This window comes from Nicotiana tabacum, chromosome 1 (genome assembly GCF_000715075.1).
Source record: "Nicotiana tabacum cultivar K326 chromosome 1, ASM71507v2, whole genome shotgun sequence".
Classification (NCBI taxonomy): domain Eukaryota; kingdom Viridiplantae; phylum Streptophyta; class Magnoliopsida; order Solanales; family Solanaceae; genus Nicotiana; species Nicotiana tabacum.
The window spans coordinates 157,138,945-157,156,048 of record NC_134080.1 but is presented as its reverse complement, the minus strand read 5'-3'; the positions used below and the strand labels follow the sequence as shown (position 1 = coordinate 157,156,048).

The 17,104-nt window shown below is 35.0% G+C and overlaps 1 protein-coding gene across 1 annotated transcript; it reads right to left on the bottom strand.

The window, feature by feature from the left end:
* Positions 1 to 13,304: 13,304 nt before the first annotated feature.
* On the bottom strand, positions 13,305 to 13,778 carry LOC142164221 (uncharacterized). Its single transcript, XM_075221698.1, has one exon. The coding sequence runs from the start codon at positions 13,776 to 13,778 to the stop codon at positions 13,305 to 13,307; it is 474 nt and encodes a 157-aa protein (XP_075077799.1).
* Between the last annotated feature and the right edge of the window lie 3,326 nt (positions 13,779 to 17,104).

The following is a 17,104-nucleotide window of genomic DNA, read 5'->3' as shown; positions in this document are numbered from 1 at the left end:
TTGATAGGTGAGATTTTGATCTGAGGGTCGGAATGGAATTCCGAGAGTTGTTGTAGCTTCGTTATGTCATTTTGGACTTGTCTGCAAAATGTGAGGTCATTCGGACGTGGTTTGGTTGGGTTTTTTTTATCAAAAATGGAATTTGAAAGTTCTTGAGATTCATAGGCTTGAATCCGATGATGATTTGATGTTTTGATGTTATTTTGGGTGTTCCGAAGATTGGGACAAGTTTGAATGATATTGTGGGACATGTTGATATAATTGGTTAAGTTCCCGAGGGCCTCGGGTGGATTTCGGAAGGTTAACGGAATGGAATTCGGACCCAAAAAGAAAAGAAAAAGCTGCTACAATTTCTGCTGCTAAGCTGTCTTTGGACAGCAAATGTGCAGTCGTGCAGCGTACTTCGGAGGCCTATATCGTTTGATCTACAAGGAATTGTGAGATGATTCAAACACGAAAGTTGTAGCCCTTCGTGTCTAGTTTCCAGAAAGCTAAGGAAATCGTAATTTGGACATCTGTAGAGAAAGTTATGATCGATTGAAGATGACTAGTGGAGCAGTTTCTCCAGAATTTTCGGATTTCATGGAGCCGACTTTAGAAGCTCATATCTCGGGATATATAAAAAGTTATATGGTGTAAAACCTATCAAATTAAATATCTTCGAGTCTAGTTTCTAAATCTTCAAACCGTTTATAATTTGGATATTTATACAAGACGTTATGGGTGTTTAAACAGAAGGTGTCCGATAAGGGAAAATTTTAATAGGATGTACAACTTGTATAGCACAAGTGCAAGGTACAACTCGACGAAGCACGAACAGATTCCTTAAACACGGATTTGGCTTATTTCTTTCATTTCTTTCATTTGGCTTGGATGATTTTGGAGAGAATTTCAAGGGGGATTTTATCAAGCATCAAAGGTGAGTTGTTTCTACTTATTTCCAAGTTAAATACAAGATTATATGTGAATTAGAACATGAAAATCAGTAGAAAAGTGGGGTTTTAGGGCTTGTGCTTTTGAGATTTTCTAGGGTCGATTTGAAGGGTCAAACGAGCTCCAATTTTTGTGTTCTTTATATGTACAGACTCGTGAGAGGACGAAGAACATCTTGGTATAAAAATTTCTGAGTTTTAAGACGTGGGCCCGGGACTTGAGTTTTGTCAAATTCGTGAATTTTGATATTTTTCGATTGCTTTCGATTGGGTATTGTCCCTTTAGCATAATGCGACATATTCGTTGTGATTTTGGGCAAATTCGACGCACGTGGAGGCCAATTCGAGGGGCAAAGGCGTCGCAAGCTAAATAAGTAGCCGGTTTGAGGTGAGTAATTTATGTAAATGATGTCCTGAGGGTTTGCAACCCCGGAATTTCACATCGTAACGCTATATTGAGGTGACTTGCACGCCGGATAACGAGAGTGGGGTAGAGCACCATTGGGTATTGTGACTTAATCCGTCCCGAGAGATGTTTTTACCGTGTTTTCTACTTGGATTTAATCGTTACATTTAGGTTTCTCGCCAATTATTTGAATCCTTCAAGGATTGACATCACTGTTTTCGCATACATGCATATCATTTGATCTCAGTCCAAGGTTTTAAATACTGTTTTGCAAACTCAGCCATCTTTCTAAGATTTGAAAACTTAAATGATATTTCGGGGTAGAGCACCATTGGGTATGGACTGAGCATGGATCGGGCTGCGTGCCGCAGCAGTGATTTGAAACAGTGGTAACAATGACACTGTATGATGTGACTTGAAACAGTGGTAACAATGGCACTGTGTGATATAAATTGGTTAGGTACAATGACTGACCAGGACTTGATTGATGCCACGAGATGGCTTGTTATTGCGCTTAGGCTGTAGGAGCCCCTCCAGAGTCTGTACACACCCCCAGTGAGCGTCGTCGACGATAAATAAATATGGATGGCTCGGACTGCACGTCGCAGTGGGTACTAGAGGGTACCGTCATATGCATTGCATTACACTCATGCATTTATTCCTCATCTGCATTATCCGCCATAATAATTATGTGCTCTTATTTCATTGATTGGTTGCTTCATACTGTTCTGAGCCTGAGGGGTGATACTGTTCTGAGATACTAAGCCCGAGGGGCTGATACTGTTCTGAGATACTGAGCCCAAGGAGCAGATTTCTACTTATTATTTTGATACTGAGCTCGAGGGGCAGATTTCTACTTATTATTTTGATACTGAGCCCGAGGGGCAGATTTCTACTCGTCATTTTACTGCCAAATTACCTTTTTTTTACTGGTTTTAAAGAAATTTCACATGATGTTTCACTGAATTGTTATTTTAAATGATTTCACTGCTTCTGTATAGAGTGTTATGTGCCTTAACGTGTTTTCTTACCCTCAATTATTATTTATATTTATTACTCACTGGGTCGGAGTACTTACATTACTCCATGCACCATGTGTGCAGGTACAGATATTCCTGAGGCATAGAGCGAGTTTTCTGCTGTTCAGTTTTCATCGGAGTTATCGAGGTAGCCGCATGGCATTCGCAGACCCGTTTTCTCCCTTATCTTCTGTATTTATGATATCTTCAGATGTCGTTCCTAATTCCATGCCTTGTAGAATTTTAGTAAACTCTGTAGTAGCTCATGACTTGTGACACCCCGGTTAGGGCTGAGTTGGGTTGGATTTTCGTATTTTATCTATACTTTCCGTTATTGGATATTATTAAACCATGTTTATACTATAATTGTGTTAATTAATTGTCTTAAAAGGATGAATTGGGTTGAATGACTGACCTTGTCTTCATGAGAGGCATCATCACGACCAAGTTCGGGAATTGGGTCGTGACAATTTAAAAAATGACTTGAAGGCTAACCTCTCGTTCCTCCTGAACCGAGGTTTTCTGAGCCTCTTGTTGGTGTTCTTGGCGTATACTCCTGTTGGTGGGGGAGCTTATGTCGACGCGTTGGGCGTTGTGTGAGATCACGTCTACGGGAATCGGTTCTGGTGCATCCTCAGGGTTTCGTGGTGGTACACCAATACATGGAACAACTACACCATTCTCCCCATGGTCCTCAAGACTGTTGTTTTCATGCACGTTCACTGAGTTAGACATTTTGACCTGAAATTAAAGATTCTTGGACGAGAAAAAGTCTGAAAGATAACTTACATTACGAAGTAAACCAACAAGAAAACAATCACTATTATTTTTAGCCCCACGGTGGGCACTAAACTGTTTACCTTGAAAATGGTAATTACAATTAGATTTGATTTTGTGGTTCTAAAAATACGTGATCTATTTTTATGCTAGTTGTTAGGCAATAGATGCTAAGTATTGTGAGCACCTAATTTTTGTTCTACATGAAAATGACTCCTAAAAATAAACCAAAAATAATTTTTAAGGGATTTTAGAAGTTTTTCTTTATTTATTTGCATTTCATGCATTTTTAATATTTTTAAATCATAGAAAAATGATAAAAAAAATATCACGTTTTAATTTCATGTCATCTTAGGTCCAATTTGCATCTAGCAATTAATTTTATTAAGAAAAATCACAAACAATGATCATTTTTTACATATTTAGCTTTTAGTCTTTAAAAAGTAGTGTTTCTATTTAGTTTTAAGTTAATTAGTTGTTTTAATAGATAAACAATTTTAATTTTTACAAATTAGATTGATTTAGGATTTTATTAGATTGTAAAATCAAAGAAAAAGAGAAAAAAAATTGATTTAGTCTTTCTACCCCAAAGTTAATTAGCCACAAATTCATGACCCAAATCCCTTCAAACCAAAAACATTGAGTTCATACTCACTCCGCATTTGACCTAACCTAATTCCTACCGTTATAAAATAATGTTAACCCCTAAAATCAAGGAATAGAACTTAATTCCCAAAAAATGAAAAGAAGGCAGCGGCAAATCCTCTGAAAAATCCATCTCCATCGTCATTTTTTGACAAGGAGGAAGCCAGCGAAAGGGCATAAGATGAATCGGGTGCAAGCCCTCTTTCTCAACCAAAGAGCACTCTAAAACTAAATCGAAAATACTCCAAACAACCAACAAAAACCAGCTTGAAACCAATCTCTTCCGCTAGCAACAAACAACCTCTATTTACAGAAGCTACAATCAAGTAAGCACAATTAGTCTCCTTAATGTATTCTCTTATGACAACAGCCGTATTGCTCAGATCTCTTCATCACCGTGACATAGTTACCTCTTCTCGTTCTGCTTGTAAAACTTAGAATTCGAGGTCGTCAGTGTTTTCCGTTCGCTAGCTTCAGTTCCGGTCTAGACGAAGAAGGAAGCAGTTGTGTTCCCTCGGTGGATAGTGGATTTGGTGACTAGATGTACAGGAGTACCATTTATTGGAAAAGATGAGGTATATTCTTTTACCTCAATTTTTAAACTTCACGTTTTTTTTTGTTTGAAAAAATGAGGATATACATGATTTGTTTGCTGGTTGTGTCATACTCTACATTTGGTTAAGATATTATTTTTCGTTCTTCTTTTTGTGTTGCAAATGAGAATGAAGCTTTGTTTCTTAGCATGAGCATATTAGTTAGTTTAATTTAATTTTCTTTATTTATGTGTTTATGCCTTATCATCATTGAGTTAGTATATTAAATTGTACTTCTTAACTTGAAATTTAGACTATCTAGAAAGTATGGAATGGACCAGGTGATTGTTGGTTGTAATTTGTTAAGGTTCTAGATTTCTTGAAAACAAATTTCAAAGCAAATATTGGAATAGGCACAATAGATTTTAAACGTGCGCACCATTTCATTAATTTTGAGGTTTTCATTTCTTTTTGTCATTTTAGCCATTTAGGCCATGCATTTGGGTTGAATTTAGTTGGTCCAGCTTTTTCTTAAATCTAACATATAGGACAATTCTCCATAGAATAATTTACATACACCTAGTATATTTTTAAGCACGCTTTTAATAAATCATCGTGATTATGTTTACGTTCGCGTAACATAATTGCGAATTTGATTCTAAAAAAAAGACTCGAGGGATGCGTTCGCGCAACTTCAATCAAACTTTTCTTAATAAAATAAACAAAGCGTCATTAATTGTGGACACGTTCGCATGACATGATTTTTGACGCGCCAAGGAAAATGAGTATACGTACGCGTAACTCAATTCTTTAATTACTAATAAATCAAGTGATTAAAAGCGGTAAAAGGTAAATGCATATAGATCCTAAAATGAGTAATTAGAATTCTTTACTTAGAATTTCTGGTTCGCAGACTTTTAAATAAAGTCAAAAACTTCCTCGATTTGGGATTTAAAATAAACCGGTGACTTGGGACACCAAATAATTTATTCCAAGTGGCGACTCAGATAATTTAATTAATCTCATTTCAATTAATGTCACTTTAATTGAAAAAACTCTCATATACCCTCGGGTGTGTAAAAGGAGGTGTGACAAGTATGAGACTAAAAAATAAAATAAGAACATGAAAGCAATATGTTTAAGCAAACCGAGTGGCTGAGAATCGGGGCCTCGATGCCGAGCTCGATACTAAGCTATGGACAACCGACGAAGGACTAACAGTTTTGAGAGCTTTGATGAAGGCTCTTTATGATCAATAATCTATACTATATTAAAAGCACAAAGACCCTTAGCGAAATGTCGATCGCCTTTTTTACCCTTTAAAAACATATTTTACATTGGACAAAATTATAAAATAAAAAAACTTTCCCCATATTTAGGAGTTCTAAATTAAAAAAATTTAATATAATTTAGTGTTTGATATCTTCTCCTAATAAGAATACAATATATTAAGACATAAAAGAATACAAAAAAAGTACGGAGGAAATTTTTTTGTTTGTTTCCAACAAGGAAAATTCACGTTTTTGTGTGATATTTTTTATTCTTTGTCCTTGTTTAATCATAAAGACCAATTTTGCCTTTATTTTTCTTTCATATGATTTATTTGTTGTTTTAAAAACTTAAATCATAAGTATTTTCTTAGAAGCTTGGTTGTTAAATTCGTTAAAATTTACTACGACGTTAGGTTTTGAAATAGTAATTATTGTTGAAAAATAGTAATCATTAATTTGTGATAAAAAAATTAATTATCATAATTTAATTTACAGAAATACCTAAATTACCTCAATGCATATGTTAAAATAAATAAATGGAAAAGGACTTTTATTTTTTGGTAAAAAAGAACCTAATATTATTACTAAGAAAGTTTGTTACATAATTTAACTTTTAAACATGAATTAGTTACTAAACTCATCTTATAGCTAATAGGATTTTTTGTAATATATAACTGATTCTGTCACTAAGTAGGATAGCGATGAATTTTATTATTTAACTACATAATTTATTTGTCGCTAATTTTTTTCTCTTTGTAGTTAACTTGTCTTAGAATACATGGTACCTAGATGACTATTTTGATATGAAATTAATATAAAAGAATGACATTTAACAAAAATATGAAATTTATTTTTGTTAAAATAAATTCAGTCACTTATTTTAATTCAAAAATAATATTATATAAATTTTTAAAAGTTTTATACTCATTTAGATAGGTTACACGCGCAACGCGCGTACTTTAAGACTAGTGAGCAATAAATGAAGAACAATTAATAGAACATAGTAAATGTAAGCAATAAACGTAAATAATAGAATCAAGGGAGAATGTGTTTAAGTTAGAGAGCAGATAATGTTCTTGTTCTTGTATTGAATGTTGTGTTTTGTTACAAAATGACAAGGGTCCCCTTTATATATGAGGGAGAATCCCAACATAGTACAAATGTATTTATTACAAAGATATGAGGTTGGTACAGCCATTTAATGTCACGGTACGGGCTTGAACTAGTCTAATAGACTTTGTTAGCTTTAATCACGTGCCTTGAAAACTTCCCGTTTGTCCATCATAGTTTTTGATTTGCACTACCTCGAGGTCGATCATTAAGAACCCTCGGGGTCGAACCTCGAGCTGGGTCTTGAGGCTTCAGGGGCGGTCTCACGAAATGCCATAATGATCACAAAATCGGATCCTCTTATTTTTACCGTATACAACACGCATCTACGAAATGAACTATACTTTTCACGCCAGGTCATCACTCAAGAGAGTATTAAATTCACTTAAGTTTAGAATAAGGAGGTAAAAGAACGCCCGTAAAATTTAGGTGTGTAAGTAATTTTTCGGACAAGTTTAACAGGTACTTTATGCATTTTCTCAAATTCAAACATCAAATCCATGCAAAATATTCTTCTTTTGAAAATTCTTAATCTTGACATATTTAATTATATATGTCTTTGTCATTCCATTCTACGTTGTCTTCGAACATTATTAATTTTGGGCAAAATACATAGGTTACCCCCTGAGCTATGGACCAAATCCCTGTTATACACTTTTTGCGGACGAAAATTATCTTACACACTCAATCATTTCAGAGTGTCCCTAAAACACACAACTTTTTTCTTGACCAGTTTTTCAAAACATGTGTAATATCACGCACCAGTCATACAACGACACGTGTCATTAACTTAAAAAAATGAAAAAGAAAAAGAAAAACAAACCCCACCCAATTTTTTTTAACAAAAAGCAAAAATGGAAAGAAACTCATCTCCTTGAGGCTTCATCGTGCCTTCAATCAGAGCTTTTCAGCTCATATCTCTTTCTTCATCAACATTTCTCTTTCATTTTTCATCAATTAACATACACATATTCAAGAAAAAATTATAGATAGATGAAAAATATAACCTAGTTTTCACCGTCCCATCACCATTACTCACCTTCCACAGCCTTCTCAGTATCTCCATTGTCACCGACCACCAAAGAACTCAGACCTCCACCTTACAATTCAAACAAAAGAAATAGAAACCCTAAACAACTGGTCCTACCTTCTGATGCATTTTTTTTTGTTGAAAATTTTTCAGATATAACAAGTGGGTTTTCTCCATGGCTGCCCCATTGAAAAGGAAAAAAAGAAGAGAAGATTCTTCTACATTGTTCTTCTAATCTCACTTGAAGATTTCATTACAAATTCTTCTACACTGTTAAAAATTTCTTCCTGAATCGATTTTTCTAGATATTTTTCCTCGATCTATTACAATTTTAACAGATTTCTTAATTGAAAGTGGATAAAATGGATAGTAAACATCTATATTATCTCCAACTTGAACCAAATTATTTTAGAAAAATAAAAAAAGGAAGATATTGGAAAAGGACAAAAAGAAAATTTATTTAACTGTTGGATAAGTTTTATTAAATCTGAACCCTTTAAATAAAGCATGAGATGTACAGTTTTTATAGTTCAGACGCCTTATTTTGTTTGTAAAACATGCACCTGCCACTTAGATAAAGAGGTGTGTCTTAGGCACAATCTGGAAAGGTTGAATGTGTAAAGTAATTTTCGTCCACAAAAAGTGTGTAACATGGATTTAGTCCATAGTTCAGGGTAACTTATGTATTTTGCCTTAATTTTGCTATATTTAAATTGCAATCTGGTTTGATATTCTTAATAATGATGGCGAAAGTATTCTAGGTTGCGTTTTTCAATTTTCTCGATTATAAAATTTCAGCTACCTCAATATATAATTGGAGTCGTTTTCGAAAATTAAATAAAAGTTTGGCAAACATCACAATTCATATACATACAAAATTTATCGTCATTGTACAATTCCGAATAATTTCAATCTTGTGATGAACAATAAAAGTAGATGAACAATATTGCAGAGAAAGAGAGAGAAGAAATTCTTATTGAATTTTGGGATGATTTACAATGGGGTAAGACCCCTCTATTTATAGGAGAAAAATGACTTATCCACAAAGTAAAACTCTCTATAAGATAGACATTCACTCTAAACAGAATTCTATTCATAACACACCCCCTTAAATGTCTACTCGATAAGTAATATGCCTCATTAAAACCTTAACTAAAATAAAACCCAGTGGAAAAAAATTCTAGAAAAGGAAAAAGAGTACACATCTCTAATAATACGTCTTTTGGTTGCCTCGTTAAAAATCTTTCAAGGAAAACCCAGTGGGACAAAACCTTGTAAGGGAAAAAGAGTGCAACGCGCATTAACTCCCCCTGATGAAAGCATCAATTCACATCATTGAGCCTTCGCATCCCGATTTTGTACACTAGCTTCTTGAAGGTTGACGTTGGTAGAGATTTTGTGAACAAATCAGCCATATTATCACTTGAACGAATCTGTTGTACATTGATATCACCATTCTTTTGAAGATCATGTGTGAAAAATAACTTTGGTGAAATGTGCTTTGTTCTATCTCCTTTTATGAATCCTCCCTTCAATTGAGCTATGCATGCTGCATTATCTTCATACAAAATTATGGGTAACTTGTCACATTTCAAACCATATTTGTCTCGAATAAGATGTATTATAAACCTCAACCACACACACTCTCGACTTGCTTCATGAATAGCAATTATCTCAGCATGATTAGATGAAGTAGCCACAATTGATTGCTTAGTCGATCGTCAAGTTATGACAGTGCCTCCACAGGTAAACACATAACCTGTTTGAGATCGAGCCTTGTGTGGGTCAGATAAATACCCAGCATCAGCATAACCAACCAGATCGGGACTGCAATTGTTGCCATAAAATAAGCCCATATCGGTAGTCCCGTTTAGATACCACAATATGTGTTTGATTTCATTCCAATGTCTCCTTGTAGGAGCAAAGCTATATCTTGCTAAGATATTAACTGAAAAAGTTATGTCAGTCCTTGTAGTATTAGCAAGATATATTAGTGCACCAATTGCACTAAGATATAGTACTTCAGGACCAAGTAGTTCTTCATTCTTTTCTTGAGGTCGGAATGGATCCTTATTCACATCAACTGATCGAACAACCATCGGAGTACTTAATGGATGTGCTCCATCTATATAAAACCGTTTCAATACCTTTTCTATGTAGGCAGATTGATGAACAAAAATTCCGTTTGCCAAATGTTTGATTTGCAAACCAAGACATAATTTTGTCTTTCCGAGATCTTTCATCTCGAATTCCTTCTTTAAATAATCAATTGCCTTTTGGAGTTCTATAGGAGTTCCAATAAGGTTTATGTCATCAACATATACGGCAAGTACAACAAATTCCGATGTTATTTTCTTTATAAAAACACATGGGCAAATGGCATCATTTTTATAGCTTTCCTTTAATAAATACTCATTAAAACGATTATACCACATTCGTCCTGATTGCTTTAGACCATACAACGATCTTTGCAATTTGATTGAAAATATTTCCCGGGACTTTGAATTATTTGCGTTTGGCATTTTAAATCCATCGGGAATTTTCATATATATATCTCATTATCAAGTGAGCCATAAAGGTAGGCGGTAACCACATCCATTAAATGCATGTCAAGCTTTTCATGGACAGCAAAACTAATGAGATAGCGGAAAGTTATAACATCCATAACGGGTGAATATGTCTCTTCATAATCGACACCAAGCCTTTGTGAAAATCCTTGTGCAACAAGGCGTGCCTTATATCTTTGTACCTCATTTTTCTCATTTCTCTTGCGTACAAAAACCCATTTATAGCCAACAGGCTTAACATCATTAGGTGTTTGGACTACAGGCCCAAAAACTTCACGTTTTGCAAGTGAATTCAATTCTGATTGGATTGCTTCTTGCCATTTTGGCCAATCAAGTCTTTGTCGACATTCTACAATAGATTGAGGTTCAAGATCCTCACTTTCTTGCATAATGCTAGATGCAACATTATATGCAAAGACATAATCCACCATTATATCCACTCGATTCAAATTTGTCTCAATATCGATTGGATTTATTGATAGTTCCTTATTTTCTTGAGTCTCGGGCTCAGTGGTTTCCTCATGAATCTCAGAATTTATTAAATCGTGGATTTCTTCGTAAGATTCTTTCGTGGTGTCATTTTGATCATTTGTTTTCCTTTTTCTGGGATTTCGATCCTTAGAACTTAATGGTCTACCACGTTTTAGGCGTGCTTTAGACTCATTAGCTATGACACTAGAAGATTGTCTAACTGGGACATCAATACGGATTGGAACATTCTCTGCAGGGATATGTGATTTGTTATCCTTTTCAAATCCGTAAATGCATCTGGCATTTGATTTGTTATTCTCTGCAAATGGATAATCTTTTGCACCTCTTTTTCACAAATAGAGGCACGTGGATCAAGATGAGATAATGATGGATTTTTTCACAAAATTTCCCGTTTGGTTTCACCAATTTCTCCACCTAATTTTGGGAAAAGTGTCTCATCGAATCGACAGTCTACAAATCTAGCAGTGAATAAATCCCTCGTTAATGTTTCAAGATAGCGAATAATGGAGGGCGATTCAAACCCAAAATATATTCCTAACCTTCTCTGCGGACCCATTTTGGTACGATATGGCGGTGCTACAGGCACATATACTGCGCATCCAAAAATTCTTAAATGAGATATATTAGGTTCATGACCCAAAACTAATTGCAACGGGGAATATTTATGATAATTTGTCAGTCTGAGACGAACTAGGATTGCTACATGCAAAATGGCGTAACCCCAAACAGAAGTGGGCAGTCTCGTTTTCATGAGTAACGGTCTTGCTATCAATTGCAGACGTTTAATTAAAGACTCTGCAAGACCATTTTGAGTGTGAACATGAGCTACAGGATGTTCCACGTTTATCCCAATTGATAAGCAATAATCGTTAAATGCTTGGGATGAAAACTCAGCAGCATTATCAAGTCTAATAGACTTAATTGGATTATCGAGAAATTGTGCCCGTAATCGAATTATTTGTGCCATTAATTTTGCGAATGCGAGGTTGCGAGATGACAATAGGCACACATGAGACCATTTAGAAGATGCGTCTATTAAGACCATAAAATATCTAAACGACCCACTAGGTGGGTGAATAGGTCCACAAATGTCCCCTTGTATACATTCCAAAAATGCAGGGGACTCAATTCCAACCTTTGTTGGTGATGGTCTAATAATTAACTTGCCTTGATAACAAGAAGTGCAAGAAAATTCATCATTTAAAAGAATCTTTAAATTCTTTAATGAATGCCCATTTGAGTTTTCTATAATTCGTCTCTTATCATAATTGATCCAGGATGTCCCAATCGATCATGCCAAAGTACAAAAGTATTGGAATTAGTAACCTTTTAGTTTACGGTAGAATGTGCCTCAATTGCACTAATTCTTGTCCAATACAGGCCACAAGATAAAGATGAGAACTTTTCAATAACCCTCTTTTGGCCAGAGACATTCTTGGTAATGATGAGGTATTCAAGATTATTCTCATCTATTGTCTCAATATGATATCCATTTCGACAGATATCTTTAAAACTCAACAAGTTCCTCTTGGACTTGGAGGAGAACATTGCATTCTCTATAATAAGTGTTGTTCCCTTAGGCAGGGTTATAGTAACTCTTCCAGAGCCTTCAATTAATTTACTACTACCAGAAATTGTAGTAGCATCTGCCTTACACATACTTAAATGAGAGAAATATTTCTTCTCTTTGAATATTGTATGTGTCGTACATGAATCAATTAAACAAATATTTTACAATTGAACTTTGATCCAAGTTTGCTTTGTGGAATATCCATATTTGTTTCCCATAGGTTGACATACAAAAAAAATATATGAATAAATATAAGTATTTTCAAAGATAAAGGAAAAGTGAAGTCAATAACTCAATAATGACTTATAATGTAATTTCGAGCAAACTTTGTTTATGATACGAACAATTACGTAGCAAAAAAAAATAATATAATTATGCCTTTCATTGAATGACTTAATAGTCTTGCACAATAGGAAAATAAAGACGAAATTGGATAAAAAAATATACTCATTGACTTGTTCAATTAATGTGTCAGATTTAATCAAACTGGCATACGCTAATTTAGGAATGAATTATGATTAATTGATTGAGAGGAAATCCGTATTGGTGTTTGTGACATAACCAAGTTTTGTTTATGAAAGAAACTGTAATGGTTCACATGAACATGTGCTTTTTGTGTGATGCTGAAATTTTTTTCGTACAATTAGCAACTTAGCATGTCAGTTGCGAAAAAAAATAAAGATTTGAATTTCCTTGGAAAAACATTTAAGTAGCCTTCACATAACCTCTTGGTTATTTGCAAATCATAACGTTACTTTAATATAAAAAAAATATATTAATCTTTAAAATTAAGAAAATTGAAACATTGTTTAAAACGAATACTAACACTATTCCATAAAATAAATAATATGGATTGATACTAATGACTACTACTCATGTAAAGAATTATCATTACGTGATGTTTATTCACTAACTAATACAAATAAGCAAAATAAAAATAAAATCAAACTACTCAATCTTCTTTAACCACAGATCCATCACCGATCAAGTGGTATATTTTTCCATCAAGGCGCTCAAAGAAATCTGCCACATCCAAATGGGTGATGTCAAAATCATTGTCAGAGACAAAATTGGCTTCAGGGCCTTTATTCTTTAGAGATGCTTGATAAAGCTCAACCAAATGTCTTGGTACACGACAAATATTTGCCCAATGCCCTTTTCCACCGCAACGATAACATTCAGTTTCTGAACCATTTGCCTTTGGCTTCTCATCTTTTCCTTTCCACTTTTGGTGATTATTTTTCTTTGGTGGGTGATTAACACCAGGAAAATTTCTTCCTTGTCTACGACCACGGCCACGACCACGACCACGACCATAACCACGAATAGAGTCACGGCCTTTTCCACGCTTAGCATAATAGGAATACACCTCATCCACTTCAGGCAATGGTGTAGACCCAGTGGGTCGATTTTCGTAATTTCTCATGAGCAAGTCGTTATTTCGCTCAGCCACAAGGAGAAGAGAAATCAACTCAGAGTACTTCTTGAAACCTTTCTCTCTGTATTGCTATTGCAAGACCATATTGGAGGCATGAAACGTTGTGAACGTTTTTTCGAGCATATCATAATCAGTGATAGTATCTCCACAAAGTTTCAATTTAGAAGTAATTCTGAACATTGCAGAATTATATTCAGAAACAAACTTAAAGTCTTGGAGCCTCAGATGAGCCCAATCATATCGTGTTTGTGGAAGAGTGACCAACTTTAAGTTGTCATATCTTTCCTTTAAGTCATTCCACAAAATAAGTGGATCTTTGACTGTGAGATATTCTATTTTCAACCCTTCATCAAGGTGATGGCGCAAGAAAATCAAGGCATTAGCACAGTCTTGAGTGGATGCTTTAGTTTTGTCTTTAATGGCGTCTCCAAGACCCATTGCATCTAAATGGATTTCAGCATCCAACGCCCATGTCATATAGTTCTTGCCCGAAATTTCATGGGCAAAAAATTTTCTTTTCATAATGTAAGTCATAATTAAAAAGAGGAGAAAGTTATACCTTAATCTTCTCAAAGAGCTTCTTGAGACGGTAGAGTCTCGTGCTGATAACGTGTGATGAACAATAAAAGTAGAAGAACAGTATTGCAGAGAAAGAGAGAGAGGAAATTCTTATTGAATTTTGGGATGATTTATAATGGGGTAAGACCCCTCTATTTATAAGGGAAAAATGACTTAGCCACAAAGTAAAACTCTCTACAAGATAGATATTCACTCTAAATAGAATTCTATTCGTGACAAATCTATAATTATGTATGTCGTTCTCATTTCACTCTTCCATGTGTGGACTTTTTTAATCTTTGTTGAAGTCGCATATTATATTGAACGCGCATCATCCGGAATAAATTAATTCTCTATTCAATCTTAATTTGATTGTATTACTGTTTGAAATGTCCAACTTTTCATTTTAATATTCATATTTATAAAAATAATGACTTAGAATGCTATCCATGTAACTTCCACTATTTAAAACAATATATAGGCGTCAATGGTCAAATTGCAACAAAAATTAAATTGTTTGACCATCTTCAAACATATCTTTTTCATTACCTCCGTTTTAATTTGTGTAGCTATAAATCATCTCATTAAGGATAAACTGAAAAGTTTAAAATTAAATTATTTCTAAATAAATATAATATTTTTTGGGGACTGAATTATACAAATGAGAGAATATCACATAAATAGGAACAAAAGAAGTATTATAACTGTGAACGATACTGAGTTGAAACAAAAATCAGGAAACTGTTAGAAGAATAAAGAAATATATAAAATAGTAAAGAATCAGAAATATTTCGAGTCCACAATTTTCTTGTGCGTCCTTAAGGAATTTTAACTCCCTCACACGTTGCCAAGGTAATGGATTAAATCCTCCCAGGATAAAATGGAATAAACCTTCCTGCAACAGTGGCAATACAAACTGCAGGATACCAACGAACTCAAAGAACGGAGCAAAATCACACTTACGAATTTGAGAGAGAGAGACTGCGAATTAGGATGCAGTATATTCAGAAAGAAAGAAGTTCTAGAGTGTTTTTCGTGTCTGGAAGATGCAGCCTTGCCTCAGAATTTATAGGCAAATATCAGAAGAGGTGTCTGGAAAGGTGCCTTTTTAGAAAATACGCGGCCTGCCGCGATCGCGGCCGAACCGCGGCCAGAGAGCCTCTCTGAATCTGACTGCCACGATTCTACCGCGGTCGCGGCAGAACCGCGGCCAGCGAGGCCCTCTGAACGTTCAGCAGTGATTTGGCATTTAATTAATTATTAAATAATTAAATAAATTTTGTCCAAAAATAATCTTATCGATCGATCATTTGACAAATCCAAATCCAAATCCAAAGCCGAGCGAGCGACGACGACGGCGCGAGGGTTCATTCTCTTCAACTCCTTTTAAGAGCTTTAAGAAGTGAATCTATATATAAGCACATAAATGTGATTGTCCCTCACCAATGAGGGACAAAGTGCAAGACAAAAGTTCACTTCTTCAAATTTTCATTTTCCCTCCATTTTATTTCCCTCCATTTCCAATTCACACTTCTTCTCTTTTAAAGTCTAATGGCTTAAAGTCCAACAATCCCCCACATGAATGGGAATGGCTGTATCAAGAAAGATCATAGATGAAAGCTATGTGATTTTGCAAGTAAGGATTAATTGCATCTGGATAAGTAGGTTTCCCTTTGAACTTTCCGTAGTGAACATATGTCGGATATACTCGGTCAATCGGTAGATTTGATATCTTTGAACCGTCGAACTTTAGTGTATACCTAGACAGCCATATGTCACACAACCAACCCTTAACCGTCTTTTGGTTCTCATTGTTGTGTTCGTTTTAGCCATGAACACCGCCTGGTTTCATAAGTGCGTAGAGAATTGGCCTTACAGAATTCTCATTGAAGCGGCTTCTACTTCACACTTACATAGGTGATTCCTAAACGTGTAATCCTTTAGATTGACACTATTTGATAAATACCTCATCAAACTTAGGTAATCATTAAAGAACGTGTAAATTTCTATCCTTGTTACTGAACATTGTCTTCATCATGAGAATGGACCAAAGTTTTTATTTTGACAATGTTGAACCGGTCAATCATAACTTTGTTTGAGCTCCTTGAACCTAGATCTCGAAACAACCAAAATTCTAGGTAGAGTTACCGCCATGTTGACTTGTCCTCGGCCATAGTCCCATTCCCTTAGATGATTTCTCAACTCCCTCTCTAGTTAAGCCTTTTGTAAGTGGATCCGCAACATTATCCTTTGATCTTACATAATCAATAGTGATAATTCCACTAGAAAGTAGTTGTCTAACGGTATTATGTCTTCGTCGTATATGACGAGACTTTCCGTTATACATAACGCTCCCTGCTCGTCCTATTGCAGCCTCACTATCGCAATGTATGCAAATAGGAGCCACAGGTTTCGGCCAGAACAGAATGTCTTCTAAAAAATTCCGAAGCCATTCAGCTTGTTCACCGGCTTTATCCAATGCTATAAACTCTGATTCCATTGTAGAGCGAGCAATACATGTCTGTTTGGAAGACTTCCATGATACTGCTCCTCCACCAACAGTAAACACATATCCACTTGTAGACTTTGTTTCTGATGAGCCGGTTATCCAATTAGCATCACTATATCCTTCAATAACCGCAGGATATTTATTGTAGTATAAAGTGTAGTCTTGGGTATACTCCAAATATCCCAGAACTCGTTTCATAGCCACCCAGTGATGCTTGTTGGGATTACTTGTGAATCGACTAAGTTTA